The 25,542-nt window shown below is 43.3% G+C and overlaps 1 protein-coding gene across 4 annotated transcripts in view; it reads left to right on the top strand.

The window, feature by feature from the left end:
* Window positions 1-2,357: 2,357 nt before the first annotated feature.
* Window positions 2,358-25,542, top strand: part of FNIP2 (folliculin interacting protein 2) — a 49,361-nt gene continuing 26,176 nt past the window's right edge. For 2 of the 4 annotated variants that reach the window (XM_082759700.1, XM_082759699.1), the window contains exons 1-2: window positions 2,358-2,664; window positions 23,705-23,831. In XM_082759700.1, the coding sequence (XP_082615826.1) occupies window positions 2,576-2,664; window positions 23,705-23,831 (216 nt within the window). In that variant the 5' untranslated portion in view covers window positions 2,358-2,575. Of the gene's footprint in view, window positions 2,665-16,336; window positions 16,994-23,704; window positions 23,832-25,542 lie in introns of those variants that run through there. The other 2 variants (XM_082759698.1, XM_082759697.1) reach the window with 1 other exon arrangement.

Below are 25,542 nucleotides of genomic sequence, written 5' to 3'. Positions count from 1 at the left end.
CAGATGGTACAGCATTTTTCTTTACATCTTCTCGTGTTCACTCATGGGATAGTGAAAAATCACCACATTTGCTTTGCCAGGTGTTCTTTGCAGCCAAACTTTGTCTGGGATGGGATAGTGCATACAGACTGTGAAAGATATTTCATAGTCCCTTGCTGATTATGCTGTGTTTTAGCCATGATTTTTCAACAATAAACTGAAGAACTAGTGTTCTAGAAGGAAGCAGTGTCTTAATGTTTTGTTAGCAATTTCAGACCGTAGTGACCGTCAAACATGTTAACAGAAAACACTGGGAACCGATGTAGCACCAAGCATCAGCCAAGGTGTAGGGTGCATTTTCATTACCATTTTTGCCCAGGTCACAGGAGTGTTTTTGAAGTGAGTCTCCCAGTTGTGCTCAATGACGTTGTCTTGCTTCACGTTTTAGAGTGGCGTCTGAGAGTACAAAGTGGGTTATTTTCAGATGAAACTAAACCAGATGTTTTTTTGCAGAAACACATTCAGTGTGTTCCAGCCACTGGCAGTCATCCTGCCCGCAGGAACAGATGACAACCAGTCCAAAATAAAACCCTGTAAAATGTCCATGATGCAGACCTCAGGCTCTGCCCCTACTGCTCAACACTGCTTGCTAACACAGACGTAGCCCTAGGGTGGCAGCCAGGATATTTGCAACTTTTAGGTTTCTCAAGACTTCTGTGAGACACAGTGATTATTTCTGGAGCTGGATGCCTACTTTCTCATTCACCTTGCTTACTTGGTCAACCAGGGTGTCTTTCATCATGTCCAGGTGCACCCCAATGCTCACTTCCCTTTCAGGGTGTTTTCAGTGTGATCTGCATCAGCATCTGGTGCTGGTGGTAGAAATGGATGATCAAGAGCAGTGAAAACATCTGGGCTGAACAGTTTATATTGGGTATTCAGTGTCACAGGTGAAGTGGTTGAGAGCCTCAAGAAGGTGATCCTTTCTGAAAACAGACCATCAACTGCAGGCACCCGAGCGTTTACAAGATACAATCCTGTGTTACAGAAGGACAAGCTGATGGGGCTGGTAGACAGTCATCTCTTGTTTTTCATTTGAAAGAGAAATCAGCATCTCCAGCTGCTGAAAAGCTGGCCCCAAAGCACCAGCATGGCCTTCACCACTGTTGCTACTGGATGTTGGGGCAGCAGTTGTGATGCTCCTGCCCTGCCTCTGCCTCGCCATTCTCCATGGCTTGCCTCCTCGTTTCCCCAACAGCAGCAGGCAGCTGGCGCGACCCCACTTTATTTGCCATTACCTTGCTGGGCAGGGGCATGCACACAGGTTTTTGGAAGTACAGCCTTGCAGGCGGACAGACCTGCACCAGTCAGATGTGTAAACACACCCAGACCTCCAAACAGCCCCGACTGCTACAGCGCTGATCACTTAGTGAGCGAAAGGCAGCGAGTAAAGAGCAGTGAGCCCCGCGGGGCTCCATCCCCACACCCTCCTGTCAGGGCTGCCCTGCTGCCAACACGGGCGGGGGCGTGTGTGGTGCTGAGGGCCTGCATCCGTGCTGGGGTCAGTGCTACAAATAGGCACGCACACACATATTGCCATGGGTATATATGAAAAATATATTTACATATTTTTATATATTATAAATAATTTTTGCATATATTATAAATGTATTTATTTATATGTTATAAATATGTTTATTTATATGTATTTATGTATTTAGAGGAGTAAGGAAATAAAGGGAAGAGGAGCATACATCCATAAAAGTGGCATCTACCTCTTTTTCACCACATATTTTCTTAAATCCCTCTCAGTTTATTAAAAAGTGGTGGGTTTTAATATCTGCTGCACATTTTTAATGCCCCTTCACAGCTGCTGCGTATCGGGGCGTATCTGCAGGTATGTGCGTGCAAGCATGTGCTAACACGTTTATACGTGCACATTCGTAAGTGTGTATGATATATAGAAACGCATTTAACCATAGCTGTATAAACATTTAAATTAATATTTATATTTTATTGAAAATACTTTTGCGTTCATTATTTACATTTCATAACCATTTTAACACTTATAATTTATGATCGCTTCAACATTTATATTTTGAATTCCCTTTACGTTTACTATGAACAAGCACCACGCGCACATTTCACATCAAATCACCTATTTTTCGACAAAAAAAAAAAAACAACACGTGCGCTTGGGGTGCCAACTCACCCCCCCCCTCCCCCCCTACACACACTCCGCGGTGAGGGGGCCGCGCCGGCGGGCGCAGGCCGCGCGCGTGCCCCTTTAAGGCTGGCTCCCGGCGCGCTCCCCACGTGCTGGGGGCGGGCGCGGCGCAGCCAGTGAGAGCCGCCCGAGGGGCGCGGCGCCTCCGCGTCCCCGCCGCGCGGCTCCTCGCGCCGCGGCCGTTGGGTTCCGTTGGGCGGTCAGGTGGTGCCGGGCGGCTGCCGGCAGCGGGGCGGGCGCGGCGGCGGCGGCCCCAGCCTCGCCTCCTGCCTCGCCTCGCCCCCCGCGGGCGGCTCCTGCGCGGCGGGGAGATGCGGCGGCGCCCGCCGCCCGCCGCCAAGTGAGGCGCGGCGGGGCGGCGGCAGCAGCATGGCCCCCACCCTGCTGCAGAAGCTCTTCCACAAGCGGGGCGGCGGCGGCGCGGCGGCCCCCGGCGGGCGGGAGGGGCCCGCCTTCAGGTGAGGGGCGGCGGGGGGGAGCCGCCATCTTAGGCGGGGGCTTCGCCGGCAGCCCCCGGGCAGCTCCCGGCCCGGCGGGGTCCTGGGGAGATGTGCCGGCACCGGGGGCGGGGAGCCCGGGGCTGGGGAGGTGGCGAGGCTCGGGGCTGCTCAGGGGACGGGGCCGCAGCGTGTGGGCGCTGTGCCTGCCGCGTACCTGCCGCGGCACTGGCCGCGTAGTCCCCTGCTCATCGGGAAGGAAACGCGGTGTCCGCATCTGGCCCGAGCGGGGGTCTCTAAGCAGCTGTTATTCTGCTTTGTGCTTCGAGTCTTAGCGAGCGCTTTCTGTCAGGAAGAAAGGCTGGTAACTGCGGTTGTAAAGGTCTTGAAGCCCTTAGGGGTCTCTGCGAAGGCAGGTTCCCTGCGCAGCGTGTCCCCCGTTGCAATCGACCTTTGCTCAGTCTGGAGCATTTTGTGAGGTTGGGCCCTATATTCGTTTTTGTCTTCCTTAAGTTAGATATTCCCCGCTCCATCGTCAGTTTCAGCAATGTTTAAATGATACAGCTCTTCAAACAAAAACTGGCGTAATTCAGACATCACTGTAGGTACCCATCGTTCCTTAACTCCCTATTCCTCTCTTTCTGATTAGTTTTTGGCATATGAACTGTTAATAAATGCACTTGAAGGGTTTTGCATTTTGGGTTTTCTTACATGTTATTATTGTATTAAATTTCTTCCTTATAACTTGTAGGTGTGCTGCAATGCTCTTTCTTTATTCCAGTGATCTCTTTGTTGCCCTGTAGGAGCATATTCACCGGGTCTTAGAAGCCCTACTGCAACATTTTCAGTAGACTTTCTGCTCAGCAGAAAGAACCACTCCATCTGAGTGGAGATACAGGATTGGACATGAGTAAAATGCCCAAATCCTTTGTGAACTTCTGTATTAAGTGTAGGTAGCTGGTCACGGTTAGAGTGGCACAACTGCTTTCTGCTCTAATGGCGCGCCTATATTTTCAAGGATTTCAGTGATTTTTTTATTCTCTCTTTGTGTTTTGATTAGCAAGGTCCCTCCTCATTCACTATGCACATAGCTTTCTTAAGCAGGTGGGTGGGACTAACAGTAGTCCATATCCCTGGATGTCAGATTGTTGCAAACCTTTTCAAAGCCCAAGTGTCTTCATGTACCCTCCTCACCCAAAGCAGTAGTCCTATCACTGGAAAAGTCTCTCGTAGAAAATATCTCCCCAGGTTTGTTTGGTCTGACAACTTTTCTTTTGAATGTGTCATTAGGAAGCTTTCCCTTTCCTAATGTTCCCAGGAACACCAGGAAAAGCTCTGTGGTAAAGAGCCATGGACCAGACTCAAGGCTTGCCTGTAATGAGCACTGTTTGTGCTTGTTCTGTTGCCCCTCTCCCCTTTAACTGGAGCTAGAACATGACCACACATAGAGCTGGTTCCTCTCTTTTTCTCTGAAGAGAGAAGCAAGCTGCAAGTTCCACGCTGCTTACCAGGATGAGCTGGCACAGCCTCACAGGGGAGAAGAGACATGGTGCTGAGCTGAATGTCAAGCCACAAGAAATGGTTTCTTGGCTACAAGAGCATTAACATTTTAATTTGGATCATGAGCATTCTTTTAAAGAAAACCTCTCAATTGTCTCCACTTAGCGCTCTTTGGTTCACGTAGCCAAGTGGCTTCGGTGCTCAAACTGGCTTCCTGGTGGATTGAATGAAATTAGAAAGTGTGCTCCGACCACAGGGCATTCAGTCATGGGGACCAGGCTACAGGTGGTCAAACGTAAAACCCCACAACATGCATCATGTGGGTGTCAGGGCCTTAGTGCCAATTATTTCATTTCACTCTGTGGATCTGGTCCTGTTGGGCTGCACGGCATGCTAATGGCAGCACAGCCCTTACCTGCTGGGTGAGAAGAAAGTAAACACGAGGTGTAGGTTTTAATCTAGGGCCATTAGGGCAGGAGGACTTTCTGCTGGCCTGCACCTCCCTTCAAAATGATGGGAGTACAAGGTGGTGAAAGGGCAGTATTAAGAACTGTGGAATATCTTACTTCTTCTTAAAAAGAGAAATTAGAAACTGCCTGGGGAGCAGATGGATGCTTGTGACATGATATTACATTTGTGCAAAGCAGTTTTGCACACACATCTTCAGCTTCTGGTTTTTATTACTACTGCTTTTTGCTTCCCCTAACTAAAAATATCTGCATGTGCATATATATATATATACACATACATATGCAAATATACATATAAAATATATCTGTGCCTCTAACAGAGAAGTTTGAGTTTAGCCTCCAACACTCTGAAGAAATCCTAATTGCTTTGTATGAGAAATGGGTAGTGGTGTGGCTGAATTCACTTAAAATATTTCTTATTTGCTTATCAAATGTTGCTTCCCTTACAAGATTGATTTAGAGTAGTTTGTACGACTTTTGGAGTGCTACCAGGGTCATGTGCTTGGCAGGATGGCAGCTATTACTGCAAAAACAAAGCATCCTCCTCCCCTAGAATTTGAAATTTAATAAGCACGTGGTTTATCTCAAGGCTAGAATGTCTGAAGGGTTAAACATAGATATGAGTAAGGTGCTGGGGCTGACTTTAGGGAAATTAACTATTGCAGATAGCCTGCGCTTGTTTACAGCGGTCTGACTGTAGTTCTTGCTTGATTGTGGAATGAGCTTTCACATCAGAGTTTTGCTGTACTTCTCGATGTGAAAGATTAAAGTTACTCTTAAGTAGAGGGTGAAGGTTTCATGCAAGTTTCATTCTTTGTTAGTGTGGGGGATTTGTTGTTGTCTTTTAATTACAGAGCACCTGCACCCAGGGGTGTAAGGATGGAGAGAAATACCTTGTGGTTCTTGGAAGACTGCTCTCACTGGTGAACGTGTAACTTCTGCATTGCGGCCTCTGATAAGATTTTTTTGGTATTGGTGTGTTTAGTGAATAAATGATGTAAAATAGGGAATAATTTCATCTTACATGTGATCTATAAAAAAACAAGTGTTATTTCAGCTGGATTTGGAACTTGCAAGCAGGCTGCTGCTTCAGCTTTAAGCATCAGCTGCTCCTTCTGGTGCCTGTAATGGAGCGGGTGTCACGCTGTACTGCAGGATATCTATCTGGTAGCAGTTTGTTAGCGTTGGTATATGAGATCATCCGTCTGGCAGTTGATGCTAGTAATTCCTTTGGTCATAGCGCTGAAATGCTTGGTGAGAGCCTATTTGCTAGGCATTATTTCACAGCCTTTATTACCAGCCTTGGCAATACTCCACCTTCTGAAAAAGGAAAGAAAGCAGTTCTGAGCTTTGCGTATGCTTGCATGTCAGTTTGTTATAGCTTTGTTAAAATGAAACACTCCCTGGTAAATTCTTGGAGCCTAATTGGGTTTCTCTTGAGCTTATTCCAGCCTTTGTAGGCATCCATGAAGCTATAAGATACTGAGCACCCAGGTATATCTCTGAAAATGGGAACAACATGAACATCTGGTTGTAAATGTTTTCAAAAAGCATTGGTGGGGTTGAAGGGTGGATATCACATGCTGCGGGAAGGGAGATACAGCCCAGGGCCAGCTGTGAGCATGGGGACAGGGAGGGTTAAACAGCAAGTCTTGGCCTCCTGCCTCTTCGCTGACAGCTGAAGGTGAGCCTTAAGGTGCAGCTTTATGCCTCTGTTCTGGTGTCCGCCTTCCTCAGTAATGGGAGCTAAAGAGCAAGTTCTGCAGAGGGAGAGATTTATTACAGCAGTCTCGCTCAAGAGGCAGCTTAGGGAGGAAACGATTGAAAGTATGGTCTTTTGACATGGAAACCACACTTCCAGCCTGGGGCTGTTCTGAAGGAAAACAAACAAAACCCAAGTCCTCTGGCTTCTGAGCTTTGCAGGAACCAAGGCCGTTCTCCCTCTGAAGTTGCTTGGACTGCCCTTCCCCCTGTGTTCTGTGAGTGAACAGCCTCCTGGTTTCCTCTGGCTCTTGCTCTCTGTTAAGGTTGCAAGAAGACTCCCACAGCTAGTAGTGTGTTTCTTACATGCTTGACTCTTAAATTGAGGTGCAATTGGATAACAGGTGCTGGAGGCTTTATTCTTAAGGTACTTTTGCTGTTCACGTGTCTAAGAGTGGGTAGGTGAGGACTCTGCTGCATGCTGTGCTCAGCAGGGAATGAGGAGGGCACTGTACCAACAGGAGGCCTTGGGAGCTACCTGCCTTAGTAGCACAACTCAGAGCAGAACACACTACAACCTAAAGCACTGGCGCTAATGCTGTAGGAAAATACTTGTTGTAAATGGATTGATGTGAGTGAGAAAACAGCTGCTTGGGGCTGAAAAAATTGGGTGTTCATAAATGCTGAATTCATAGAGGGGATGGGAAAAAAAAAGGTGGTGCAGGCTGGCTTCACCGGGCTCTGAGGTAAGCTTCGCTGAGGTAACAGAATAGCCTTATTAAAGCCTGAGAGGGATGGAAGATGGCAGGCATTTGACAGAAATGTTGTAGTCATTAGTTGTCATGTCATCCCAGCTGGGCCAGAAAATGAGCTTTTTTCACAAAAAGACGTTTTTACTTCTTGCTCTGGCATTTCAGTAGCACTGAAGCTGCTAAGAGCTTCTTGGGCCAATACTGGCTGTGTGCCTGGCACCTCTGACTTACCAGGTAGTCCTGCTGCTGGCAATCCCCTGCTTTTATCTATAATCTGCTTTGTGCTTCAGCAGTGTTCAGGGGTGTCCTCTGAAGAGAAGACTCAGTTTTAGAGCTCTGTGTTGTGTGTGTGGCCATCACTTGCTTCTGCTAAATACACGTTGCTTAGGAGAGTGGCACCGTCTTGTGTGCCACTGGGACGAAGCTCCATGCGAAGCGTGTAGGGATGCTAGCCTGACTGCCAGTGTTTGCCACGGGAGGGTGTCTGTGGGTACACTTGCTAGGCAAAACATGAGGAGGAATGCAGTTCCGTAGGATGGCGGCTGACAGCCTTGTTCGAGAGTAAGTGAGAAGAGAATGGCTTTCCATTGGGCACTTTGTGTGAGGGGAGCACATGTGGCTGGGGATGCCTTTCCATGTGTTTGTGTGATAGTGGCAGATTAGTGCTGATCTGGCTACCCAGCCTGGAGGTGGTTACTCATTTGCCTGTCATGAGTCACCTCTGTCGTGTGCTCTGCTTCCAACTCATCTTAGTCTTCAGGCTCGGGTTCTTTGTTCGACTTTCTCCTGGCCTTAACAGTTCTCCCTGCCATTCTCCCCTCCCTGCATTTGCCCCATGTTGGAAGCTGCAGCACTTGCAGCAGTGCCATGTTTTACATGCATGATCGAGGTCACAAGACAAGCTGCAGCACCAGCTGCAAGGCAGAGCGTTCCTCCAGGGTGCAAGAGGGCTGGCTTTGGGGTTTCGGTTGTAGTGCCTGCGCCTTTCCATCTGCGATTAGGGCAAGTACCGGTGTTTTTACATGACCACAGCCAAAATATTTCTGCTTTATTGGTCATCATGCTTCCTGGATAGTGGTGAGATTCTTAGAATTGCACTGATTGATGGGCACGAGGGTTTTAAATCACATTTTCTGTTGCTAAAACTGACTCATGGTTTTCTTTCTATAGGTTGTGCTGAAGTGAAACTTGAACTGTGTGGGGTGTAATTACTGAATCAGTGCGGAGCTTCCTCTGCAGTGTGTTCTCACCTAAGTGTAATACAGTTCAGCTAGTCTCCTCCGAGGTGCTCAGTGGAGTTTCACATGTGCTAATGAAATCAGCTGTATTAAGTAAACAATCTGTCAATATTTATTTACTTCCCTAATAGAGGTGGTAACGGGCTGAGTTGGGTATTAGCACTTCTAAATTAGGGTTCTAAACGATTTGCTATAGTATATTTTGTAATGAACTCGGGAAGCTTCTTACATAGTAACTCTTAGCTTTTATTAAGTCTACTGGATTTTATGAAATAAAACAGTGGCTTGAGTTGAGGTTGGTGCTCTGGATTTCTGTGCTGCGTCTTTGCACTGAACTCTGAATCTTGATACTATCTGAGACCTGAAGTTGCTCAACTTTTGGGGCTGGGTATGTGAGTGCACAACTCCAGGGGTACAGGAAACCTGAGCAGAGTACACTAGATAACGTTTTTGAAGGAAACCACAGAGAATGACATACTTCTCTGTAGGTTCTTTCGCAAAATGTGGATCCTTCTGAGATCAGACAGGACTTTTTAACATGCACATTACAGCATTATATTGAAGTCTGTAAAAAAGACAGCTATGCAAATTGTTCAAAATCTGCAACTCATGAGTTAGGTTATGGTCACACAGGTTTTGTGCTTGTCTTCACATGTCCATGCAGAAACAACTCATTTAACCATTGCTGATAAATTGAGTGCTTGTATCTCTCATCTTTCATTGCATTTCCTTTCCCGTTCCCCCCCCCGAAACTACCTAATATCTTCATTTGTAATTCTTTGCTCTGGCTTGCACTCTATCTAATGGGATCTTTTTCAAATAGATCTTGTTATAGGAAAGATAGCAGGCCTCTTATTTCCGAAGTCATCACTTGTTTAATGTGATGGGGTTAAATGAGCTTGGCAGCGACCTGTTGAGCTCCCAGAAAGGAAGGTTGGTAACCCCTGGTGCAGGCACAAGGAAGAAGAAAGTTGGGTGCAGAAACAGCTGTGCCCAGCTGTACAGCAGCAGGTTTAGTCTGTGTGTGTTAAGGCTCTGGTCGTGGCGAGTGGCTGCAGTGGTGTATGATGTTAGCACCTTCTCCCATACACGAGCTGATTATGCACTGGGCATTTATCACTTCCCCAGCAGTGTTGATAGGAGAGAGCGTTGAAGCCCTCCTTAGCCCTGTGTGTATAAAGGTCACTGATACAACAACCTCTTGCAGTAGGTTGTGTGAAGCTATCAGGCTTCATGCAGAAATGGTTATGGAGGGCTCATATGTTCTGGTCCTCAGCTGTGTTGAGAGAGCTGTAATACAGAGCTGGGAATGGGTAACCACTTCAGTTCGCTTGGCAGGTAACTGTAGTGACAAGCATCTGAAGCTCTTACTGGATCTTGGCTGTTAGCCTGGAGGAAGGTTGCTCTCACATGGTAGCCAGTTGAAGTGGATTCAGGAGTGCCAGCTTCTGCCTTACCAACCATTAAATAAATGAGTTTCTAAATCACATCAAGCTGAAGCGTTGGAAAAATTAACTCTCTGATTGTCAAGATACCACTTAAAACATCTGGCTGTGCTTACTAAGCACTGAACCATTTCGGATGTGATCCCAAGTTCTGCAGGGAGATGACTGACACCTGATAACACCTGATGACTTTAGTATTTCAGAGATGTGAGGATTTAAGTCTCATCTGCTGTGAACTAGGTTACAGTACTGTTTGTTCTCTTGTGGTGGCACATAATAACTTTATAAAATGGCTCTGTATAGTTGGACTTGACAATGAGTCCAGGGCTGGATATGCAGTGGAGAGAAAAAGGGGAATGTTTTTCTGAGTTCACCTTTGGTGAACCTGTGTACACAGTTGGAACTGCAGCTGCCTGGCTTCTTTGTCTTTAAGCAAAAGCACCCGGGTGGAATATGAAATATAACTTGAACTTCTGAATTAAACCCTGTTTACTGCTTAAAGAAATAATTGCGTATTTGTATTGAAATGTGGTGTCGGCATGTGAGCTAGAAATCTGATTGAAACAAGGGATTTTCATTTGCATTACTGAAACGCTTAAAGTTGGCTGGAGTATAGACTTCATTACTAGTGTACCACTGGGCACTGTTTTGACTGGAAGAGAAAGTAAGAGTTTTGTTTGGTTTTAATTGAGTTGTCCCGAATCTGTAATTGTTGAGAAGGTTCCTTATGAGTCTGCTCTGGTTGGTTTCATCTCAGGAGAAAGTTAGGTCCATTATAAAATGCTTGCTCATACAGTGATGTACTGAGGGTTGCTGAAAGGGGCTTGACCAGTTCTTACCCACTCACAAGAAGAAAGGTTTTTAATCTGTCCAAATAAACAATTGCTATGTAAGTTTGCTAGTATCTCAGAAGTTAGTTTGTTTCTGTCATGAAATCTTGCTTCAAATGTGTAAAGCCTGTTCCTATTGCATGCCAAGGTTGCACCTGGCTCTTTTCATTGTGTTTTTTTCTTTTTTTATTTCGGTCTAGATATTTCATGGCTGACAAAGACTATTACTTGCCAGCTATATTTTAGCACATTACTGAGCATGAACAACTCAGATTATTTATAAATCACTGAATAAACTTTTAAATCTAATATAATACTTTTTTGAGAAAATCTTTAGGAACCTACGCAAGTAGTTAGAGCGGTTGGCCTACTTTAAGCAAGAGGCTATTTCGTAATGTAATGACTCTTTATACATTCCAAGTCCTATGCAATCAGTGGTAAACAAAACGTAAGTCTCTTGCAAGGTGCCTTGCAGGAAGGCTACGTTTGGCCTTGCCAGGCCATGGCTGAAGTGTGGTTTGTTTGGTTGTTTTTTGTCTCCAATTTCATTGAGAAGGTGTTACGGTATGAGTGATTAACTACCCTGAGCAGGGTTGTAAGATGTGGCATCTCCTTTGCTTTGCAGCGAAATTTGAAAATAAATACAGGTAAACCTTCAAGACTCAGTGCTGCAAAGCTGCTTTCAACTGTCTGCAATAGAGGGTTAAGGAAAGTGTTTTGGGTGGATTAGATGAATTATCATAACAACAAGAACAAAAAACATATTTTTGGCTATAACTAGTGAAAAATGCCGGAGTTGACGTTATATCCGTCTGTCTTATCACTTCATTCAATCTAAGTCAGGATTTCCTGGCATTCATCTACACAGAGACGATGGACTGTGCTGTTCATGCTATTGCAACTTTTGGGTGGTCAAGTATGGCTCCTGGGATGTATGTTGTTTCCTACATTCCTGCCAGGTGGGTAAATCAGGCAACTTTCATAAATACTCAACATACTTTGTTTGAATTCATTCCTTTCCCTTTATTGCAGGCTAACTTTCTCAGTCATTTCTTCATTCTCTTTTTCAAAAAACATCTTTCTCTTTCAACGTTTTAATGTAACTACTTACAGAGGCTCGACAATGTTTTGACAGCTGATCAAAAAAAATCAGGTCGCTTCTGCTCTCAGCACTGCTGGAGCACCACACCTGGTATTGTTGGTCTTACACATTACAAGTGCTAATAAAACTAATCAAAATCTTAAAGCCATATGCTGAATAAAAAAAAGTTGGATGTCAATTAAAAAAATTAAAAATTTGTTACTGAACTATATTCTAAATAGCACCTTGAATTTGGGAGCATGCACCTTGAAGCGGGTAAACTTTTTTGGTGAGATCATATGGCTGAAAATTCACTTTGGGGTTAGCTGAAACCAAGCCCTTCTGAAGCAATTCCCTTTGGCAGGAGGGTGAGCGTCCGTGGTGCTTGCACCCAGCTCTGATCGAGAGCGTTCTCTAGTGAGGTGAGAGGGCGTGCTGCAGCAAGGGCAAGGAGGGGATTACAGGTGCCTTCCACAGCCCTGTAAAGCCCAAGAGAGAAGCTGTGTCTTCTCAGGTGTACCAGAGCACTCCTGTGATTGGAGTGTTTTTTTCTTTTTTAGCAGAAGTGGAGGAAATCTGAAAAGGCAATGTTTTGGTTTAATATGTGGGCATTTTTAGTTACTTAGAGTTGAAGGTGTTTGTGTTTTCTATCAAAACTACTGTTCAGCTAACTAGTAACATTTTGGAATGCTGATCAGCGTTGTTCATCTCTGTATCAGTTGGCATTAAAATGTATTTATTTATGTCTAATGAGCAATATTGTTTCTTAGTTGTTTTATTTTCATATTCTAAAATGACTCCTTTGAACAAGGGCTTGAAAGCTGCACACAGACTTACGGGGAAAAAAAGAGGGGGTGGTACAGAAGACGGAGAAGGAACAGGAAAGAGCAGGCAACCAAACCCATGCCCCAGGATGCCGCCCGTAAGGTGTGGTGGTGGTGTCTGTGCTGGCCTGCTCATTTACGTAGGAGATACTAAGGGCTGAGCTCAGTCAGTGCTTTCACACAGCCCCGAAGCGCAACAGGAGCTGGTGCGGTGTCACAAATACCAGATTGTGCCCTGCGCTGCTGCTCAAAGCTTTCTCCCGTGTGCAGCGCGTAGTTCTCCTCCCTCCTTCTCCAGAGGAGGGGGCGAAGGTATAGGTTGGAGCTGGGAGGATAAGAGCCTTCTATTCATCTCGCTTTCTGGCAGAGGCAGTTCTCCGACGTGCCTTGGCAGTGTCTGTATTTAGTAGCTGTGTTCCTGGACGCTGGCCCAGTCACATGGCGCTGCTGGAACAAGTGACACGGGAATGATGCCTCAGCCCTGGCCTGGCGCACAGAGCAGGAGGGGCTGGGCTGAGGTGAGCTGAGGTGGGCCTGCTCCCTCCCCTGCGCTCCCTGGGGATGCTGCAACCAGCCCTGCTCCCGGCAGGCTGCTGCCGCTTGGCTCAGCCCCTTTGGCTCCAGCACGGAGGTTTCTCTAAAAAGAGAAAACAGAAAAAGCCTAAGGAAGGTTAAATAAAGAACAGAAGACTGGCTTGTTTGAAACGATTGAGATGGCTGCCGTAAAACAACTTCTGCAAAATGTTTGATTCAGTTTTGATGAACTGAGGTCTCCTGGCTGCTAGAAACTGCTGGGGGCTGAGGAGGGTGGTGGGAGGGAAGAGGAGGGAAAGCTGGTTAGGACTGAGTGGGGATCTCTATGTAGAGAGACTCAATTATGGATGTAGGGAGCTAACCTTTTTTGTGTGTTTTAGTTGTCTCCAGCCGTTAAGTCCTAGCTCAAGGAAAAAGACACTTAATGGTAAAACACAAATACATGTGATTACTGATCTTCAGCCCTTTCAGACTGCTAGCAAGGAACTCCATTTTGGGGCTAGCAGCTGGAAGCACTGTTCTGTGCTGTATGTGGTTCTACCTCAAATACATTGTTTTCTGTTTTTTTTTGTCTGTGGGTTTGTTTTTCTTTTTAAACACTATCACTGAGACATTGTACATAACCTAGCTCCCAAACTTCTGACTAACAGCCACCGAGCAGTGAGTGTGAACTTAGGGAAGCTGGCTGGGTTCCGACACACTGCTCTAATAAGCAGTTCTTGGTGGTTCTGAAAAGCTGAGGCATGCAATTTATCGCGACTTAACTTGGTGTAGAACTGCTCGTTAGCCTCTATCAAGTGTGTGCACATTTCATGGTCACTTTTTTGTGTGTATGTGACGATACTGCTTTGTGGCAACAAAGATGATGAAGAATGATTGTGACCTTGCAGAAATTCAGTAAGTTGTCCTTCATGAAGCAGGTGGTCTGGGAAGTGCTGTGTTTGCAGTGAACAAGTACCCCCAATGTTGTGTTCCTTTTCATCCAGTAACATAGGCAATTATTTTTAAAAAGGTAACATTTGTACAGTGATCTAATATTGAGAGGTGTTTTTCTCCACCACAACTCTTTTGACAGGAAAACCCAAACTGAGGGAGAAGTACTGCAAATGACATGTTCGTTCACTTGTTGCGTGACTAATCTGCCATATATCCAGCCTAACGTGTGTGAAACTACTAACTATGTATCATGCTGGAACAAGGTGGTTCATCTAAGGTTAAGTAGTGCTTTACCATATTAGGACTACTTCAAATGATTGTGGAAAAAGAATGCGGTGTGGCATCAGCACAACTCCTCCAAATCCAAGGCTGTAAAAAGAGGAGGAGCAATACTGGGCTCTTTTGGGGGAGAGTGAGGAAGGGAATCCACATCTTCTGTGGAATCTATTTAACAGGCCAGAAGAGGGAAATTCATCGTTAAGCAATCCAAAATAGAATCTACTTTACCTATAAATATGTTTTGGCACTCATCCTGGATGTCTGGGTTGTGGGTTTTTTTTGTGTATCTGTTTTGCTAAGTGTGTGTTTCACTAAAACAAATTCTCACTGAAACAGCAGGTATGATTCAAACTTTGTTTTCCTATGGTTCTAAAGACTATTTCTAAAAGATGATTGGAAAACAAAACCTTACTGGAGATTTTGCAAATATACTACTAGTTTTGAAAACAATGTATAGGTTTTTAAGTCTCAATGAGTACATATCGTATATACGTTTTTTCTTTTCCCCCCCACCCCAAATTCTCTTGCTGAAGTGTTACCTCAAGTTGGAGTCGTTTATGCAATTGTCTGAAGAGCTGAGATGAAGGGCAGGAAATGACCTACAAACAGAGCAGGTGATGTGCTGTCACATAGCCTAGAAAAAGAATGATTTAACTCTGCTTCCCAGAGGATTATTTCTGGAGGGCAGGACACTTTCTTCCATTTTCTACAGTAATCTGCTCCTTGGACTCAAGGTGTTTTCCATGCATGGTTTTCCCTTTTTGTTTTAACTTTTCAGAAACTGTTTTGTGTATTTTCAGTCCTAATTCCTCAAGTATTTTAGTATTTATAGTATTGTACGGATGAGGTATCATTGTGAAGCCCACCAGCTGTTCAGTGGGCTTTCAGGTGTTCCTAGTTTTAGTCTCTGACACAAATCTCATATTTGAGTGTTTTAAAACTTCCTTTCCTTTCTGTGTGGGGAAAGGATAGGATAAGTGAATGCTGTCAACTGCTGGTCCTAATGTAAGTGCTGGCCATCGGTTGTTTTGTTCATTCATGCTTCAGAGGTGAATGGGAACACTGCTGCTGAAAGCAGTCCTCAGTGAGGTGAGGACTCGCCCTCTGCTAAATCGTTTGAATAACCCGGGAACAGACCAAAGCTTCCCTGTTTCCCTCATTTGGGAAGAGGAGCAATTGTGATATAGCATTTGTCACCACTCTGGGGATTTAAACAGTTTTTTTTTTTTTATTGCTTCCCTCTGTGGCTGAGCAAGTTGTTGTGTTACCATGCTCTAGCTGTCCACTTGTCTTTTGTCCAGGGTTTAGAGGTTGTGGTTTACAGAGATGACAGAATTTTCCTAAGGATGATGCTGTGCTATTTAGCAGGTAGCATGTGGCACTGGGTTTTGAAATCTTTCTCTGTCTGACTCTGCTGCATTTCTGGGTGGCCCTTCTGGGTGAAGTTATTTTCCCTTTTTTAATCTGGAAGGGACATAGCTCTATGGCTGCCATTTTATGAAGTGTCTAAAACTACTGATTAGAAAAAAAAATCTATGTAAGAGGTGAGATATTGGCAGGTGTGTATGGGTTAAGTTGTGTGGATTTTTAAGCATGGGTGGGAAAGAGGACTTTGTTCTCCTGCATACTTACCTGAGCCTGAAAAAAACGTGAGGTTCCTTTGGTCTGTTTAAAAACTTAGATTATCTTGGTCAGAAGTATTTTATTAGCTACTTGCCACCAGTACTGCCATTAAATTGTTTTAATAGGCACATGACTGTAAACTCTCATAAACCAGCGTAATGTCTGCGACAAACTATTTGTTTTTTGCTTCTTTTTAAAAGCTTTTCAAAATAATATTTTCAAATTCTCAGCCAACTGTAAATACCATTTGTCCTTAAAAGTAAAACCATTACAGAGCAGAATAGCTGGTGTTTCTCGATATGGGGATTTTTCCCCCTGATAACCATATGGCCATGATGACAGATTCGTATTTGCTCCTAAGCTATATGAGGTTGCTAGGAGTTGTCAGATGACACTTGCTCACATGAGAGCCATTAACAGGGTGTTGTAGCCAGTGTTAGAACAACCTTGCAACGAAGGGCGAGTCACTGCAAAAGCAACTATGCTTTTTTTTTTTTTTTTAAGAGGCCATATGGTTGGGTCTTGTGACTACATAATTGCCAGCTACCTAATCACATACCAGGAAACAAACACAGTTTAAGTCAATATTAGCTGTTGTATCTGCTACAGCTTTGCGCCAGGCTTGGTAGAAAAACTCTGACAGCAGCCAGAGCAAGTCTATGATGGCTTCTGAAACTTGAAAGTCATGTCTGCTCCTCTGCCTGGGATAACTGCAGCAGCACTTAGGCTACAGCTGCCATTCGGCTTTAATGGCATGTTGAATATATGAAGATCTCTGCCTCTTCTTCCCCCAACAAGAAATCCAGCAGACTGTTCCTGTGTAGGGAAGAAATCTGATAGTAATTGCCATCGCTAATGGTTGATCTGTATAGTAAGGAGATCTACTTGAGGCTGTGTCACTTCAGCTGGTACTCGGCTTTTTTTTTCCCGAGAGGATCTGTAGCACAAGAAGATGTGTGGGGGCACACCAAAAGCTACAAATGGCACAGGGGGACAAATAGAAAGAGCAAGAAACAACAGCGATGTGCCACTTGGAAGTAATCTCCCTTGTGCCAAATTGGATGAAAGGATTAGAAAATCTCTGAGAGACCAAAGTGTCAGCTGTGTGAGCAGAGTGACTAGACTGCTGCAAAACAGGTATGCAAGTAACTTTTGGATATATACAGTTTTTGATGGAGGATGAATGTTTTGGCTTGATGTTAGATTTGTAACCACGTGCCTGAAAACTAAGCTGTTTGGAAAGCTCTGTAAGGAGGTCATTCTTGCTGCTGATGGTGACTGATACTGTAGAAAGTCTTCCCTGTTGTTTGAAATCGAATCTACATTCTTGACTGTGATGTGTAAGATCTGTGTGTATGCTAGCTGAGCTCTGAAGGATAATTGACTTTCTTTTCAGTTAAGGTTAAATAACCTCACCTTCTTTTTCTAATTAGTTTTCCTCTTCTCAATTTTTTGCCACCTTCTGTGTTACTGGGTCAAGTAGCACCAATTTGCAGAGCAGGCAGGAGGGGATGCTGTGAAGTGAGGAAGGAGTGGAGGGGGCAACTCTGCTTCCCTTCTAAATGATCTCTAGGTTAAGCATTACATCAAAGTAATCTGGAGTGTGAGTAGTGTTTCTTCAGCTGCTTTTGTTGTGCCTTTTTCAGGTGTGTGACTGTCCCCAGTGAGTGAGCCTGCTGCTGTGTAACTGTGAAAACATGGTTCAGGGTAGCCTTTTCCAAATTACCATAAAGGATATTAGAATAAATATTCTGCGCTTGGTATTGCCTACTTAAAACACAGCTAAATGATGCATAGATTTCAGGCTCTTCATTTCTCTAGCCTGTGGTTGTTGTGCTGAAGCAGTGATTAGTCACTTTCTAAAATGTTCTAAGGTCAGCTCAAGTAGTCTTCAAATATAAATAAATAGGTCACGTTTCAGTTATTGCGTGCATGCTGGTTGTTATAAAGGTGAACCAGGAGCTTTCTTAGTAAATGTAAGGGTTAGAGATCTGTATTAACTGAAAATACTGATTCAAGGCAGAATGGGGCAAGCTTTTTTGGCTCCTTTACAGAAACAAACAATTCTGCTTTTCCCCTAAGTAAGAGAGGTCTCCTTCCCTCAGTGTCTCGTATCTGTAATGGCAGAAATGCTGAACAAGCCCAAGGTCAGTGACTTAATATGCCAGCTGAGGAGAAATAAAGCAAATTTAAACTTAATCTGGAATCTGAAGAGAAACCTTAGTAGGGTGTCTGTAAACTATTTATGACTTTTGTGTCTTTCGTACAGAAAAAAAATATATAAATACTGTTCTATCTATCTAATAGACCTGTTCCAGGTACAGAAAAACTGTTCTTTGTTGATGAACATAGCTTGATTTTTCTATTCCGTTGTTGAGACTTGAAGGTGATTTTTATTAGTTCTAGCATCTCCCAGATGCAGGAAAGATCCCCTCTGAAGGTGAGCTTAGACAAGCTGAACTGTTCAAACAGACTGCTGATGCTGAAGGGGTAGTCACGTTGCCTTTTCCTTTGCTTTCTGGCAACATGCTCTTGTCCTTTTCCCCTTGTGCTGGCTCTGGTTGTTCCAAACCTTCTGGAACTGGCTTCCCTTAGGGAGTCGATTTAGCTCACTAAACAGACAGAAAACTGACTCAGGGAACAACAAAACCCAATTAACCTTCTAACTAGCCTCAATACTTAGTTGAAATGGATGGGGAACCTTTTCTTTGTGCCCTTTCCTAAAGGTGTGTAGCTCCGTGGGTGAAGTGAGTTAGCATAACTCATGCTGCCACCAAGAGGTGGAGGTCCTGCTGCCTTCTACTTTTTCCAGCTACTTTTCTGAGCCACTTTCTTTTGCTGTGACAAATGTCTGCTGTTATGGAGAACTTAACCTGTTTGTGGAATGGTCCAGCAAGTACCAGAGCTGATGAGAATCATTGGAAAGGTTGTGCAGTTAGAAAAAGGAGAGGAAGGGTGTGGGAGGCTTTTAGTGCTATGATAGAGAAATAAAACGGTTCAGTCAAAATAGCCAAGTTCAATCTGAAATAGGAACACATGCACAAGCTCACGTTCATCTACTGATTTCAGCAAGTTAAGAATATATAGGACCTAGCATGATACACATTTTGTAAGCCAAAGTGACTCACTTAGGTATCAGTCTCCTCACTCTCTTACCTTCCTAGAGCATACTGCTGACAGAACTCCATTCTAACATTTTGCAGTACCTTGGCACTCAGCTTCAAAAAAAAACTCACTATTTTGGTCATTGCATTTGTAACATGTGCTTTGAGTCACTTAGCAGTAAGCAATTCTTTCAGCACAGAACACAAATTGTCTTGGTGCATAAGTTTTTAGCTTTGTTTTACGAAGTAGTTTTCTAGCAGGGATTGAAAATGTTGAAAATGAAAAATTTCTTACAATTTTTTTTCTTATTCTACTTGCATATAAACAGGGCTAAGGTGGGTGATGTTTCAGTTAGTGTTCAGTAAACTTTTTTGAGAGGCTTTTTTAAAGTAAGTGAAAGAAGCAGCAGCAGTTATCCAAAGGTAGTGGTTGTATCACGCTTTATTCTTGCTAAGGATTCATATAACATGTGAAGGGTACATTGGGCATTAATGTGCTTCATGGTAAGTGATACTTTCCTTTGTAGGTGTATATGTAACGCTACTCCTATTACAGAAGTTTCACATAATTTCCTTTGGTATTTAACACATGGCTAGGTGAGCTGTTTTAGAGAGAGAAAGAAGTGTGCAAGTTTGGGTTTTACCAAATCTAAGTTTTAAGACATGAAGTTGGAGTGTCAGAAGTAGTGGTGAAGAGCTGAAAAGCCACTTCTCATGGGATTAGAATTAAATACTAATAACTGGACAGAATGGACACATAGCGTGCTGCAGCCAGGGAGCAAGGGCTTCGTGTAAACGTGTTGAAGGCTTTCTCTTCAAAAATCAGAAGAACTAATGCAGCTATTGTTATAGATTGCATTTGCCAATGAAAAATGGAAAACATCATGTGCAAGTGTTGGTGTCAGTTTTCCATGTAACACTTCCAGAATCTTTCCGTGCCTTCTACCTGTCCTTCATGGATGCATCACGAGAATTTTTGTGGCCTTGAAGTTAATGTTAGCTTATATTGTAGCTTTGGAGGGGAAGGGGAAAGAGTCTGTTTTTTCCTTCCCTATTTATTTTTCTGAAATGCTTAGAAATACGTCCTTTGGTCAGGCTTGGTGGTTGAAGTTGATTAATGAATTATTAAGTAATTGGTCAAGGTGAACATATATGTATACAAATTGCCTGCGAGCGTAGGAGCCTTCTTACCTTAGGAAAAGTAGGCTGAAATATCTCTGCCTATTTTGGATATTTGTGTCTTTTTAGACAATTGATGTGAAAGTGAAAGGGTTTTCTTAGCTTAACATTCCTTCTGTTTAGCTCTGTGGTGCAGAGGTGTGCTTTGTTTTCCATGAACAAATATTTTGCATAAAAAGAATCTTACCTCTCTTTATAAGAGATTGTGTGAAGAAACAAACAGAAGCGTGTCTTTCAGCATTGCTAAATAAGCAAGAAGCTAATTTAAAGATAAGTTATGGTCTTGAGGTTTTGGCTTTTATGTGCATGAAATCAGAGCTGACCAATGAGTCTGTGTGCCATCTGTGTTCTTCAACGCTGTTTCTAGGAAGCAGTTGAAACTGCTGTCCCTGTTTCAGGGGCTGTATGTTATACAAGCTGGCTTAAGCTATAAAGGCTGGAAGGACTGTAATCAGTCTGCTCATCAACTTTTGTGTAGGGGAGGGAATAATCCCGGTCATCTGACTAGTCTTGTGCCTGCTGCTAGCTTCAACATTGAGGTAATGAACCCATGTAGTTGTATCCCTGTATAGCTTGCCTGTGGGTATGCCTGATCTTATCAAATGATATTTTAGTAGGATGGAGGGTTTCTGTAATGTGTAAGACTGCTGCAAGGACTGCATCTGTGGTTTGTGCAATGCAAAGCCTGAAAGCAAAGACTTCAGTGAGATGCTGTCTGATATTTGGTTAGTGCTGCAAGAAGCATTATCTGAAGTTATTTCCCTAGATTGCCCTGTTAGTCCCATAAAGCTCTGATACGTTTTATGCTGGTTGCTGTCTGGTACTAGGATGTGTTTAAAGTTATGAAAGATTGTAGAAATCCTTACAGAGATAAGTGGTTCGTGGCCTGTGCTCCTCGGAAAAGGCACTCAAGCAGGCTGGTGAACTGGCTCTGGTTTGGGATCTGTTATGGAAGAACTCTGCTCACTTCTTACTCAGAAGTGGGCACAGCACCAATGTGAATTTTGCTTTAGTGCAGAGCATTGGGGCTCACTGGTTCATAATGAAACACAAATTCAGGCAAGACAAGTATCAAGTGTGCTTTCAGCATTGGTGGTTGGGTACAGGGCTGTGCTGGCAAACTCTATGCCTTAAATGAATGAATCTTTTTCAGTTCAGACTTTCAGTCCTGTGGTCTGAACTGCTGACCCTATTGAGCCAGTCCTGGAGGTTTGTGTGGTGTGTGTTTTTTTTTTTTTTTTTTTTAAAAAAAAAAAAGCTTAACTCTTTAAGGATGTAATGATGTTGCCTTTATTTGGAAGGGGATCTGCGGGCCGTTTTAATAAAGCAGCATGGTTACTTCAGCTATGACTGTGGTGCTGCCTGCTGCAAAAAGTGTGCAAGTAAATAATCACCTGTGTATCTGAAAAGGTAGAGCATATGGTGCAGAAAAGAATATCCAGCTCATGAGGTAGACCAGCATGAAGCCTATTGCTGGCTCTGGTTTCTTGCATTCTGTATAACTGGATTTTGTAATGGTGTTGCATAGGCAGTGGGTTGAGAAACTACTGCCAGCCTTGTAAAACAGACCGTGTTCTCACAGCTCTTTGTGGGTGCGAGGTGTGTAGGATCTCTGGGCAGTATCAGCAGTGGTATTGGGTCTGGTCTCATACAGGTTATGTTAATGCTGTGATTCTCTTTGAAAGGGAAAACTTGAAAAGAAGCGTCTGGCACTCCCGGTGTTTTAGGGGCAGCATGCTACAAATGCATCAATGAGTTTCCTCACTGTTGATGGCAAAACAGCCTTCAGCAGTATTCCCTGATCCAGCTCTGGGTGCTGGGCCCTTACATGTTATGTACATAGAGTGTACTTGCATCAGAGCACTTCAAGTGGAGATAAGGATCAGGCTTACTCTTTCCAAAGGTATTTAGAGTAAAATCTTGCAGACAGGTACTTAAGCCTTGGAGAAAGATGCTTAATTAGCCTTGTATTTCTTCCTAGCTATGTAGAAAGGGGGATTGATCTCTGAAATTCAAGATGAAGTACAAAGAAGAAATTATGCCAGCTTGACTTGTACTGACTTTGCAAGTCTGAGTGTTGCCCATGGTTACCTTACTGACTAGCAGGAGCTGATGACACTTACCTCGTCATTTATTTATGGCTGTTGGAGCATGGAATAAAAGAAATAGCTTCAGAAATTCTCATCTTCCAGCTGTACAGCGTTTTTGTGCTCTCCCCTCAATTCTCCACCTTCCCTCTCTGCAAGGCATAGTTTAGGAAAATTCCTATGTGAAACATCCTTTTGGGTGGGAGATCAGTGTAGCCTTGACTGAAGTCTGTTATGCAATTTGTTAAACTAACAGCTATTAATAAGTTGTACTCTTACCCCTGGATATGGTCTATCCAGGTCAGGGATGAGGCAATATGACTGAGCACCAGGCTGCCACCAGAGCTGTGGGGCAGTGCTTTACACATTATTAGTTTCTGCCATTAATTCCAGCTTGTCAGCTACAGAGTATGAAAAACATCTTCTGTAGCTGAATTCCGAGGCTCAGCAAGCCTCCATGCTCCAACACATATGCCAGCTCCCTTGGGAATTAGGAAAGAATCTCTTGCTGCTGCAGCTGTGATCAGTCATGCTCTTCAGCTCCATGTGGTAGCTTGAGGAGACAAGTTGTCTGTCACGGCCTGTCTCTGGGGAGCTGGCAGGTTCTAGGTTCAGAGACTCATTTTACTTCAGCTACAGTCTCAACAATAGAATCACAGAATCATCAGGGTTGGAAAAGACCTCCCAGATCATCTGGTCTAACCACGCCCCTGCCACCAGTATCACCCACTAAACCATGTCCCTAAGTGCTACGTCCAACCTTTCCTTGAACACCCCCAGGAACGGTGATTCCACCACCTCCCTGGGCAACCCATCCCAATGCCTGACTGCTCTTCCTGAGAAGAAATGTCTCCTCATTTCTGACCTATGTGTCTTGGTTTCATGTACTAAATGAGTTCCATCATTGTTGGAGGTCAAGTCTCAGTAATCTATGATAGCTCTTAAAGCCTTGAACATCCCCAAAAAGAGGAAAAATAGTACTTGGTCTTTTGGTTAAATTGGTTAAATATTGGAAAAATCATAGCTCATATTGACTGTAAAAAGATTCTAAACAATTCACTGTTTTGTTTAGAGAAGAGGATGAGGGGCTGTGTAATCCTCCCATATTATGAAAGACTGTTGCAGAGGATGGAAATCCGTTGTTCTTTATTAGCACTAAGAGAAGGGCATGAAACGGTATGCCTAACTTTCAGTAAAGGTGATCGAGACTCTGTATAGAGAAGGGAGTACATGTAAGAGTAAAGCACCAGGTTGCTGGGACACTTTTTTTTGTTTCTCTTCTGGAGAACTTTGAAAAAAGGGTGGATGAAACTTGGTCTGGCTGTGCCTGCCTGTGTGTCTGTCCTTTTGAGTTCTGATTACAGCCCAATTCTTGTAAATGCTGAATAAAAGATGTATTTGCTGAATACCTTTTGCTTTGCCTAAATGAGCCTGCAAAGTGAGTACACTGTTTTTAATAACTTGTTTGTAATCTACAGCTGGTCCTCTTCGGAGTTTGACTTGAATGAAATCCGACTGATAGTTTACCAAGACTGTGAGAGAAGAGGCAGACAGGTCTTATTTGACTCCACAGCAGTCCGCAAAATTGATGAAGCTGTTATTCAGGTATGAAATGTGAACTGTGCATTTGTCCTATTCTGTTTGCCTTCCCAAAAGCAGGAATGGAATTTTTAAAATGACGATGTCAAATTCATAATCTTATTTGTGATCTTTCACTTGTTCTGAGTTCTGTGATAGCTGCACCAAGAGTGTTAGATGTCTGTTTAGACTTCTTGGAATCTGTTACTTGGTGTTTTTTAATACAAATGTGTTATTGGAACTTAACCAACTTAAGCCTGACTTACTTCCAAGCAAAGTAATTTGTACCCCTTTAAACTGAGCACTGCCTTAGCCTTTTAATGTTGGATGTGATTGTTTTTTTGTTGTTAGCTGTTTGGGCAGTCCCATTGTTCTGGTGATGTCTAGCTTGTCTAAATGTGCTGGTCCTCCTTTAGTATTTGCATTAGTGAAGTTGTTGGCTTTCTGTAAATGAAAACAACTCTATTTTGTCTAACCACCTCATGTGTAAGACTAACACATGGCAGTGTGTGGCCACATAACTTCTGATGGTACAAATACAGGTAAGAGTAGCTACTGGGAAGATGCAAATTGTTCTGTTTTTTAGGCACACAAATTGTGGAATAATGTTCTGGCAAACTTGGATGATTTAAGACAAGCAAAACAATATTATTTTTTTTTCTGCCTTACTAGCTCTGTTTCTTTTCTGCATTGAATTATATAAAGTTTGATTGTTCTGAAGTCTTTGTTACAACCTGCAGTTTTATTCTGGCAAACCAGTGTGATTGTAGAATCCCTAGCTATACTCAAATAGTTGTGACTGTTAAAATTACTTATGCAGGTGCTTTTAAAAACAAACAAAACACAGCACTTTCTAACTATTTCAGTCATACAACAAATATATAATTGTTCCACATCACTCAGACTGATGAGCATCATCAGCTAATGACTGATTATGAGCTTATGAGGGTAAGTGGGTCAGACTGATCTGTTAATCCCTTCACCCACCACCCAATAAAACCTAGTGTCAACATTCTTATTTTGTGTCTTAAAGTTGGTTAAAAACACACAGCATGTGAGGACAAAATGTGTGGAAGAAACGTTTCTGGCTCCATTTAAATGTTCAAAATACCCCATTTGCTTTAATACTGTAAAGGTGAACTGCAAAATGACCTATCAAAAATGGTGCACACAGATTAAAATTTCCCTCATAGCATGTGATAAAAGATATTACCTGTTTTCCCAGCAGACACTAGTCTAGGTACCCTTGTAAAAAAGAAATGCCAGAGCACTTTGAATGATGAGTAGAGAGGACATTGACATTAAGTGAATGATATGCTACCAGTAAGTCTAGAACTGACTCAAATTTAAGGCAGGATTACTCTTAAGCTGTCCTATGTAAACTGAAGTCAAGGGTGTTTGTGTGTATACTGTACATTTATGCACTCTTCTAGAATGTAATAAATGTTTTATTCACATCAGATATTCAAAATACGTTGTCTTTGAAGCGTGCATTAAACTTACCTGGGGGAACTAGCATTCCATTTAACTGCATGCTTGTTTAATGTACTCTTTTTTTCAGTGCTTTTGATCTAATCTCCCATTCTTCCTGCAGGTGGTGTGTATCTGACTGTTTTTTATTTGGCATTTTTGTCAATAGCTTGTTAAGCAAGTGGCTACTAACACTTGGTCATTATAAACACCTAATGACAGTGACATAAGTAGTTACAAATAAATAGTAGGCCAAGAAAAAACACAA

Source organism: Aythya marila (assembly GCF_965140915.1).
Source record: "Aythya marila genome assembly, chromosome: 4".
Taxonomy (NCBI): Eukaryota; Metazoa; Chordata; class Aves; order Anseriformes; family Anatidae; genus Aythya; species Aythya marila.
This window is presented reverse-complemented; position numbering and strand designations above follow the sequence as displayed.